At 33.0% G+C, this 11,323-nt stretch overlaps 1 protein-coding gene across 1 annotated transcript in view; it reads right to left on the minus strand.

Moving 5' to 3' along the window:
* The window catches only part of LOC111050816 (Down syndrome cell adhesion molecule-like protein Dscam2), a gene marked incomplete in the record, with an annotated part of 322,193 nt that overhangs the window by 117,265 nt on the left and 193,605 nt on the right, over positions 1–11,323 (minus strand). The window contains 1 exon segment of the mRNA XM_039442229.1: positions 5,089–5,233. Coding sequence (XP_039298163.1) covers positions 5,089–5,233 — 145 coding nt within the window.

Raw genomic sequence — 11,323 nt, forward strand, 5'->3', positions numbered from 1 at the left:
AATAATAATATTTTCATGAATAATAATGTATTCATGATAAATAATAATAACTGTTTATTTCCCAAAAAAAACTAAAACTACAACATTTATTACACGAAATATTAGATTACAGCTGTGCTAATTATAGTGAAGTTGTGTTTCTTTTCTGGCTCAAAATGTTGTAAAATTACTCAAAAATTTCCAATTTGTAGAGATTTGAGTGAAATATTTTTGTTTTTAATCAGTTTTTAAATATAAAAATTCAAAATTTCTAGTTTAGTCATTAGTTTTGAAGTGGAAATTGGACTTTTTGAAGTAAAAGTGAAATCATAACCTTATTCTTTTTTGAAACTTTAATTTGTAAAAATTTGGGAAAAGACAGTTTTGGGCTATGCCTGTTGTCTTCTCTCAATCATATTATATTTATTATAATTATGATCTGTAATTGATAAATTACAATTACATACAATAGTTAGTTACAGTAAAAAAAAAAATTATAATGTGTCCTCTACTTGTTTAGTTTCTTCTGTGTGGAAATTGACCTACTCCACTATGGCGTACCATGTTCTAGAGTAGGTTTTTTCTTTTGAGCGTATTATTATTCATAGTTATCCATCAGGTTTCCAATTTTATGACCTCATGTTGAAATCTACGTAATAAACGATGTAGATAGTGTCAATATTATACTGCCTTATGTCTGGTCACAAATTTTTATGGTGGAGATTAATTTTTTATTTCTTGAGGCTAGTGGCCAACCTCCCAACCCCAAACCGTAAAACTGATATTTATGACTACATTGTTCATTCATAACACTCCCAAATGATTGATAATAAATTACTTGTACGCAAAATCTAGGTCATGAAAACTCCAGTTAAAAGTAAATAGATTCATTGAATATTAATTAAAGTAATAAAGCCACACAATATCCCTGATTTGTTTGATTAGTCATAACGGTCACATATATAAATACCCAGCGATATCTATAATTATGTGGTTTAGTACGGTATGCTCTATCATGGCTCTCAATTCTTCAGTAGTACTCTCTCATGCGGTCAACAAAAGGATAAACAAGGAAGTGGGATAACGCTTGATTATTTCATTGCATGTTTTCTAGTGATTATGAATATATTCAGCGACTGAATACATTCGGTGTTCTATTCAATTCTATTCAGATGATAGAATGTCAATGGTTAGTACAAAATGAATTCAAATTGTTCAATAATTATACTCTAGGGCTCAAGGGTAGTGATTTTTAGGAATGGAGGGTTTAGAATTTCAACTAAACGGAAGAGAGATCATCTCCTACAAACTATTATTCCTCCACCAATCTGAATATTCAATCTATAAAAGTCCTATTTAGTCTAGAATTATCTTAGTCTTTCTATACCATAATGAAAGTTATGTTAAGTATTATTCCTCCACCAATCTGAATATTCAATCTATAAAAGTCCTATTTAGTCTAGAATTATCTTAGTCTTTCTATACCATAATAAAAGTCCCGAAATGGCACAAATTGAGTCCTACTTATAGTTATTTTCCTATATAGCTCTAGAATTCTAGCTTGGAATAACTCTAATACACAATTCGTATATATTTTGAAGAATTATTTCCAATTTTGGATAATTATAGTTGACGTTGTTCGAATGTTTCGCTGCACACATGGCATTGCATTCCGAAAGAAAAACAAATTAATATTCTCCTCTCATCAGTGATATCATCATTAAGTATGGTCGATGTAGCCTCTCCTTACATGGAATGTTGTCTAAGATATTAGTAAACATACATTTAATTTGGTCAAGTTTGATATCCTTTTTCAAAAATTTAGGATATTTTCACATTTGATCTTCACCGTCCTTCGCGGATAGAGCATCGTATCAAATAAATTATATTCATCATAAAATCGTATGGTATCTTCATATCGTATGATAATTCTTCAGTATCGGTGATATACCTGTTTTAAAAATGCTTCTTATATTATATAGAATTTGCTTATCTTTGTCTTATTTTTGTATATATTACGATGTGACTGTAAAGACTTAACGTTTATTGTTATATTTGAGGATTTTTTATTGAATTGTTGACTTTGTCTTGCATTTTTTTTAAAGTGTTCTGACAATAAATGAATCTTGAATCTATATGATTTGTAGAACTCCTCGAATTGACATGACATTGATCTCTTGTAAACTAGAAATACAATTACAGATCAGCAGTATTTGATAGCGGTTGAGCACCGCTATTGGTGGAAACCTTGACCTATAAAGGTCAACGCTTGCGATTGGCCTAGACAAGCCCCTCCCCAAATCAGCGGTTCATACAAAATGGTGATCCAAACAGCAAACACAGCAATTATTGGAAAGTCACAAGCTACAAAATAAATATACAAAACCAATGGAAAACGTTACAAAGAAGAAAGGCAAAGGAATGAGAAAATACAATAAAAAACTAACTTACAAATTCATGATGGAACGTTGAAATAGATTATAGGCTACTCAACTGGGGATTATCCTACGCTATTCTAGTTCATCCAAAATATTCAGAAGCCTGCTTTTGTTATCAGAATGCAAAAACACAACATTCCCATCGGCCATGGATTTGTAAAATGTGTTATATAATTTTCAGCGAATTTAGAATCCCTATTACATTAAATGTACCGTAATAAATAAATTTTATTCCAATATCTCATGTTCTTTGACCCTACTTTAGATTGCTGCCAGTCCCCTATTAATGACAACCTCTATTGATGGTTTTATACCATAAGGGAAGAAGAGCTAATAGGTTTGATTAAGGCTGTGCAAAGGCTGAAAATAAACTTTCTACTCGTGATATTTTTCAAAGTTTTTCAATTTGTATATCATTAAGCTATCAAAATGAAAGAGTTTTCCCAGGAAAACATTTTTTTCCGATCATTACTTTTTGGGATATGAGCGCCTGAAGTTTGAATTTTTGGGACAGAACATTTCAAATTCGGTACGATATAAATCCATGAGATTCAGAGGATGGATTCTTCATGGTATTGTTGATGTAGTAAAACAATTTTTTTTTGAAAATATCAATTTTTGGAAAAGTTATCCAATTTACCAAAAATAACTCAACAAAAAGCTATTTTTGGTTATTTTTAGTAAATTGAATAACTATATTAAAAATGGATATTTTCAGAAAATTTTTGTTTTACTAGATCAACAATACCCTATATAATCTATCCTCTAAGGCTCATGGAATTATCTCTTACCGAATTTGAAATGTTCTGTCTCAAAATTTAAACTTTAGGCGCTCATATCTCAAAAAGTAATGATCGGAAAAAAATGTTTTCCTGGGAAAACTCTTTCATTTTGATAGCTTGATGATATACAAATCGAAAAACTTTGAAGAATATCACGAGTAGAAAGTTTATTTTCAGCCTTTGCACAGCACTCTTGATAAACGTCATTTATTACGAATCGTCAAACATTATATCAATTATTGACGTTTTCAACCTTTATTTCTTGCTTTAAAAGTTGTTGGTATTCCGATTGTAAGGCTGGGCTATTGGACGCAATTTTTCTGACATTTCCCATGTCTTCTCGTTAATGTTTATTACGATTTGATTATGTCTCTACAATTCGATTAGATATTACATATTTATATTAGTAAAAACTTGCCTACCCTTTATTAAAAACCCTCCTAGTACCACGTTGGGTCGTATCCGACCCCAGGCGCCATTGCTTATCGGTTTGGGGGCATGTTGGTGGGGGGAAACGCCACCCTCATCCATGTAACCTTTCCTTTAGTATTTCTCCAGACACGGACCAGAGCTTACGTTCGGGATACGTAAACTTTTTTACTATCGCCAATTTAATGTTAGGTGTCAAGAACGGGGTCGCATCCGACCCCACAAGGCCTTTCTTGTTCAACTTATTTCGAAGCTTATTGTTTGAATTATACTATTCAATTTGCGTTCTCGTTATTAGAATAGTTATTATACACTTAGCTTGTATATACTTGATCGTGGTTAATGATAGAAATTAAATTTCAACTTACAGATAGAAATGAAATCTGTGTATAGATGCATAGAAACACCTTATGAAGTTCCAGAGAGAATAGAACTAGTTTATAAATTATAAAGGATTATTTCTATCCTACCTAGGCATGTCGTTACGTATTTCTATGCCTTTTTTATGCAGATTTAGTTTTTAAGTTGTAAATACCAGCTAGCTTGTTCGTGGTATAACCACACTCTGATGTAGATTTAGAACCACTGGAAAGCTGGAATTTTGTACTCATATTATAAAGTTTGTAATCATTCAATTGTTTTTTTTCCTTTTAAATATATGAATGTTCAAATAAATAATATTTCATTCGAATTTAAATGAGATTTTGTAAGGGAAAAATCATAATTGGAAACTGGGTCGGAAACGACCCCATCTGTACTATGTCTCATGCAACCACGTGGTACTAGGAGGGTTAAAAACTTTGAGATATTTCAATGACTATAGTTTCGACCATGGTAATTTTCAATTTAATTTTTTTTATGTTCTGTCTCAAAATTTAAACTTTAGGCGCTCATATTTAAAAAAAGTAATGATCGGAAAAAAATGTTTTTCGGAAAAATTTTTCATTTTGATAGCTTAATGATATACAAATAGCAAAACTTTGAGAAATATCACGAGTAGAAAGTTTATTTTCAGCCTTTGCACAGCACTCTTGATAAACGTCATTTATTACGAATCGTCAAACATTATATCAATCATTGACGTTTTCAACCTTTATTTCTTGCTTTAAAAGTTGTTGGTATTCCGATTGTAAGGCTGGGCTATTGGACGCAATTTTTCTGACATTTCCCATGTCTTCTCGTTAATGTTTTATTACGATTTGATTATGTCTCTCCTATTTGATTAGATATTACATATTTATATTAGTAAAAACTTGCCTACCCTTTATTAAAAACTTTGAGATATTTCAATGACTATAGTTTCGACCATTGGTAATTTTCAATTTAATTTTTTTTATATTGTGTTTATTAATTTGAATTAAGTAGCCCATATAAGTGGAATGACTTTATCAACATATTTATATGTCACATTGTGTTTTTTTGCAATCTAACATGCAGTTCAAGATGCGAATTATTGTGACCTTTCGGTATGAGATAGCGGATATCCGTCCAGTTTCCAAGAGATTTGAGGAGTTGGGTTGCCGGCTGCAATACACTTCAAGGACACGGGAGGCCCTGGCTGCAGAGTCTGGTGGATGAACTTGTAGAGCAGTTGAGGGCGAGCGGCTGGAAAGAAGGATAAAATTATCATCATTCATCAGTTTATCTGAATTTAATGAATATTTTTTGGCGTCTGCGCTCAGGGCTTTTCAATCCTTGTGAAGAATTGGATGGATAATCATATTCTAACTGTTAACTTGAAAAAAACAAAGTATATCACCTTTTCTCCGACACTAGCAGGTCAACCTGAGGACTCATTGCATTTGAAAATGCACTCTGATCCTCACTGCTTGAATGATGGGTTGAACTGTTTGTGCCAACAAATTGAAAAAGTTTATTTATATTCTATAAAATATTTGGGAGTGATGGTGGATAGATATTTGAAATGGGATACTCATATGAATTACCTATCTTCTAAACTTAAATTTCTTATTTATAGTTTCTACAAAGTAAATCAATTGAAAGACCTGGATGTAAAAAGATCAATTTATTTTGCGTATGCCCACTCGCTGTTTCAATATGCAATTGAAGCTTGGGGTGGTGCATATGATTGTCACTTTAATAAAGTCTTCACACTACAAAAGCATCTTATAAGGGCAGCACTGGGTAAACCAAGACGATACCCAAGCAAGAAACTTTTTGAAGAATTAAGCATTCCCACACTAAGACAGATGTATGTAACTAGGATTGTTTTGCACTTAAATAAGAATAGAAGTAATCTAGAAATTAGAAATATACCGTACCAAACTCGTTCATTAGAATTAAATATTTTCAATTTCAGGTGAAAATGTTACTGAACATTAATTGTAGAGATTTTCATGCTCAATCTACTCCACTTGATTTTTTCATTCATTGTATCTGAAGCCTGATAATTGGGAATCTATCTGCATTGAGGGCGAAGCTCCTGAAATTTTTACAGATATGGGACTTGTGGCAGTTGATAGAGCTTATTGATGACTATTTTAGGTATGAATTTGATCAAAATCGTTGGAGCCGTTTCCGAGAAAATCACGAAAAACCTGTTTTTGACAAAATTCTCGCCATTTTAGCAACCATTTTGAATTGCATTTGATCGAAATTGTTCGTCTCGGATCCTTGTAGTGGAAGGACCTTACGTTCCAAATTCAAGTCATTCCATTAATTGGGAAATGAGATATCGTGTACACAGACGCACATACACTCATACAACACACACACACACACACACACACACACCACACACACACACACACACACACAACACACACACCACACACACACACACACACACACACACACATACAGATCAATACCCAAAAACCATTTCTTGGACTCAGGGGACCTTGAAACGTATAGAAATTTAGAAATTGGGGTACATTAATTTTTTTCGGAAAGCAATACTTTCCTTACCTATGGTAATAAGGCAAGGAAAGTAAAATTATTGTCATTAAGCAACATTGGCAATAGACAAAGTCAAAACTATACTAACATTATACAAGTCAAGTCCATTATTGAATTGGAATAAATTTATTATCACCCTTGTTGGTTATCCATCTTGTTCTCACTAATATCATTACCGTACTATTGTATCTTTTATAGAACTTCAAAGTGAAAAATCTGGTGTGGTACACTCACACAACTTTCCTTGGTCATTGAACTGAAAGCCTCATTCTTAAACGAGAATAATTCAGGGGAATAACATAATGACGATTGGCGGCAACATATTTGAAACTACGATCAGACTACTGCGTATATGTATATATATAATTGTTTTCAGAGTACTTTTTTCTTTGTGTAAATTGTGAAATTCGATTATTTTTTCAAAAGTCGTCAAAACAGCTGTTCTACAGATTAAATATCTCGACTATGTGTTCTTTTTATATAGTGCTCTACCTACCCACCTCATGCACGAGAAGGAGATTCCAGGTCCATTTGTCAAAGGATGGGGTGGACCCCCCATTCGTTTCCTAGGAAAAAGACTAATGCCAGTTGTTAGAGCTGATAAATAACTTCACAGGGTATGAATTTGAAAAAATCGGTCTAGTCATTCTTGAGAAAATCGTGAAAAACATGGTTTTTTAGTCATCATCCGCCCTTTTTTTCAAGAATATCACAGAGCAGCTGAAATTTCCCCAGAAATAGGACTCATGTCAGTTGATAGGACTTATAATTTGAAGAAAATCGTTAGAGCCTTTTTCGAGAAAACGTGAAAAACATGGTTTTTTAGTAATTATCCGCCATTTTTTCCGCCATCTTGAATTTAATTTCTTTGAATTTCTTATTGTCGGATCCTCATGGTATAAGGAACTTAAGTTTAAAATTTCAAGTCAATCGGTTGATTAGGAATGGAGTTATCGTGTTCACAGACATACACACACACTCACATACACACACTCACATACACATACACAGACCAACACCCAAAAATCATGTTTTTGAACTCAGGGGACCTTGAAACGTATAGAAAACTTGAAATTAGGGTACCTTAATTTTTTTGGGAAAGCAATACTTTCCTTACCTATGGTAATAGGGCAAGGAAAGTGATAAAAACACTCACATTCTTTGGTGTGTCGACGACCGTTTCGTGCTGGTGTTGCACTTTTCAGCCAAACAGAAACTCGGAGAATATATTAAAATATCATTTATATTTTATTTAATCAATCGTATTTTATCCTAATTCAATGTTGTATTTTACTATTTTCTCTTTAATAAACATTGTCATTGTAACTATAATTTTGGAACAAATGAAGAGTTCGATATTCCAATCTCAGAACTTGTGTAGGAACAAAGTCAATGCAAAAGAGAACAGAATTCGCGATCGAAGATACTTTCATTCAAGAAAAGGAAATAATTTACAAAGTTATTACTGTGAAGAAGATTCCAGTAATTTCATGGAGGATGGAACATATTTTCACAATCTCACATTCAAGGGTTCATTTTTACTTTCCTTGCCCTATTACCATAGGTAAGGAAAGTATTGCTTTCCAAAAAAAATAAGTACCCTAATTCATCTTTTCTATACGTTTCAAGGTCCCCTGAGTTCAAAAACATAATTTTTGGGTGTTGGTCTGTGTGTGTGTGTGTGTGTGGTGTGTGTGTGTGTGTGTGTGTTGTGTGTGTGTGGTGTGTGTGTGTGTGTGGTGTGTGTGTGTGTGTGTGTGTGTTGTGTGTGTGTGTGTGCAGAAGTCTCAAGACCAAGTAGAGTTTTAGAATAGCATAAAATGTTACAAATCTGTTGAACTGGATTATTATTATCACTAGATTCAACAGAAAATTTTCCAATTATCATTCTTTCAAACATTTGAATTGAGTAACATCTGAGTCCTACATATTATTCTGACGATTTGAAGTGGAACTGATCAAGTTTGTCATGAAATGTTGAGCGAGGCTCCCATCTTCCCGGTGAGTAATTTGGCGTGTAATTGTCAAGAAAGTTTGAAACTCTTGTTGTTTGTGTCCCTTGCCATAAAGTAATTATTACGGTGAGCAACTGACGTCTTTGTTGAGCCATTTGTGATCGTTGCGTTTGACATTTAATCTGTAGTGAGATCCACGTTATAATGACAGTATTTGACTAAAATTGGTGTTGCTTTCCTTGTCTATTATTCGACAAAGCAGAAAGCGCTATCCTTTTCTACCTCTGCAACGTTTCCAGATCGGTTTTAACAATGTAGAAATATTATTAATTGACAAAATATTTAATATCAATACTGGAAATTTATTACTTAATTAATGATGAATATATATTCTCTTCACCAAAATAATATAATTGATTATTTTAAACAAGAATGAACAGTTAATATTTCATCAGATATACTAGTATCAGCGATCCTTTAATTATAATAATGATAATTTCTCTGATTGCAACCGCAGAGGAGTTTATTGACAAAACATATACATAATTATTATAAATCAAAACAGGAGACACAAGACATAAATAGATTGAAAACACTTAGAAACTTACATTAGAAACGGAAATTTTCGAGAACTGAGTTCCCTCCCTCAACCGAGTAGTGCATGGTACAGTTTTAAATTCAACGGTCGTGACCACAGAGTACGCACGGAGAGTCAATTGTAGCAGCAGAGACCACAGATTACGCGGTGCAGACGGATGGAGAGAAAAAGGGTACAGATCCAGGGGACATGATGGGGTATTTAGGGGGCGGTAAGATTTGAGTAGGTTATGGATAAGCTTATGAATTGATAGAAAAGAGGAGATTTAAAATTTGAAATCAAAAAACAATTAGACCAAAATTGGAGAAAGGAATTGTAGAATTGAACTTGAATGAAATTTATTTTTCATTTTTATTGAACTTTAATATATATTTGATAGCTGTGAAATTTATTATGATATGATGAAATTTATTTCAATTTAATTAAACAGTTGGTGTAGAGTTGATAGCTATGGTACTATTGCTGTCTGTTGAGACCAGGACTGGAAGCAGCTCCAAGCACCCAAATAAAAGCCAATTCTTTCGTCTTGACATCTATGGAGGGGGCTGTGGGAGGGAGGGTGGCAAGGACTTTGACTTTGAAGCATTGGTCAAAGTTCAGAGCCATGGGTAGGGATGGGTAGGGAAGTATTATTTTTAAAGAAAGTCCTTTTTTTAAAGGAAGGCTGTTTGTTTGTGTTGTTTGAACAACACAACCTCATAATTATTTACATAATTATTATAATATACATACAAAATTTGCTAATTCTAAACTTAGTCCTAATTATAATACCCCACAATACTAATATGTGTCGGGGTGATCATAATATTCTCTTCTAAAACATGTATAGAAGGCTGAGAATCGGCAAAGCTGTTCCCCCAGCTTTCTCCACTGCCATTACTCGTATAAAACCTAAACCTCACTATAAATTCGTGATATTGACTCTTGTAGAATTTTTCAATTTTCAAGTCATTTGTCAGGCTATTAGTGAAGATTTTCTCTAAATAGCTAGAAACTATAGTGAGGTTCACTTTATAAATTCAGTGGAAGTTATAGGACTACAGTGTTGCCGATTCTCTGTTATCACCACCTTTTACAGCTGTGATTCAAGTTATTTCGGTATATCTGAAGTAATATTCATCGCCTATTCTATAAGAAAATCATGATGAGCTGCCAAAATATTTAATCTCAGTTATGGAAATGAATTAGCTTCAATTACAATATTGGTCCACAATATTGTTGTGAATTTCATATTGAATTATTTTATCTTGAATTTAACCCGAGATGAATACTGGGCCTGATTCAATGGAAATTCTCTTTGGAGGACAAATTTCATATCTTCAATCAAGGCTCATATTCTAGGGCCGGTTTCCGAGCTCGGGATTTAGCTAAGTCCTAGACTTTAAACAGCTGGAGTCAGAAAATTTGCTTTCCAAAACTGGGAGTAGTCGCAGCTTTTATAACAGTGGTCGTACTTTTTATTTTCTCATTTGATGGCTTAATATATACTATATTATTTTCTTTGATACTGTATTTGTAATTGATTATACTGATGCAGAACTGTTGAATAATAATTTATCTATTAAGTTTGATTCACATTTATTGTCAATTTTTGTAAATGTTACCATAGGCAAGAGCCTTGTAACAATTGTCAATAAATATCTATCTATCTATCTATTTCTATAATTGGAAACGTTTTCCCTTGACAAAATTAGACATTCCTAAATAATTCAAAATAGCTGTAACTTTACACTATTTTCTCTTTATTTTATGTTGTGTTCAATTTTCTAGTTTTTCGAAATTTAATTCAAACGTGACTATGACAATGACTGCGACTACGCCCCGTTTTGAAATAGTTATTTGTGCAACTAGTGCGCAAAGTGACAGTTTGCTGCACCGAAAGAAACGTTTACTGAGAAGAATGGTTTCTTGAGTGCAGCAGAGGAACTTTGCGCACATATTTCACATTAAGTTTTTCCTACAAATACCATTGAATATGAAAAGTGGGTAATTATGGGTAAAATTGCCTGAAATGCATCAAATGTTTTTCTGTGTAATTTTATTATTGATAAAAACCTTAATCCTAAAATCCTAAAGTCCTCGTTGTCCTTGGTTATAATATAATGAATAATAATTAGCGCGTTGTGCTTCGTTGCACCTCTGCTCACTATAGCAGCCACAGTCAGTCACTGTTACCAACTTCATTTGGATTTTGCTGCACTGTTGCTCCATATAACCTACTAA

This window comes from Nilaparvata lugens, chromosome X (assembly GCF_014356525.2).
Source record: "Nilaparvata lugens isolate BPH chromosome X, ASM1435652v1, whole genome shotgun sequence".
NCBI classification, from domain to species: Eukaryota; Metazoa; Arthropoda; class Insecta; order Hemiptera; family Delphacidae; genus Nilaparvata; species Nilaparvata lugens.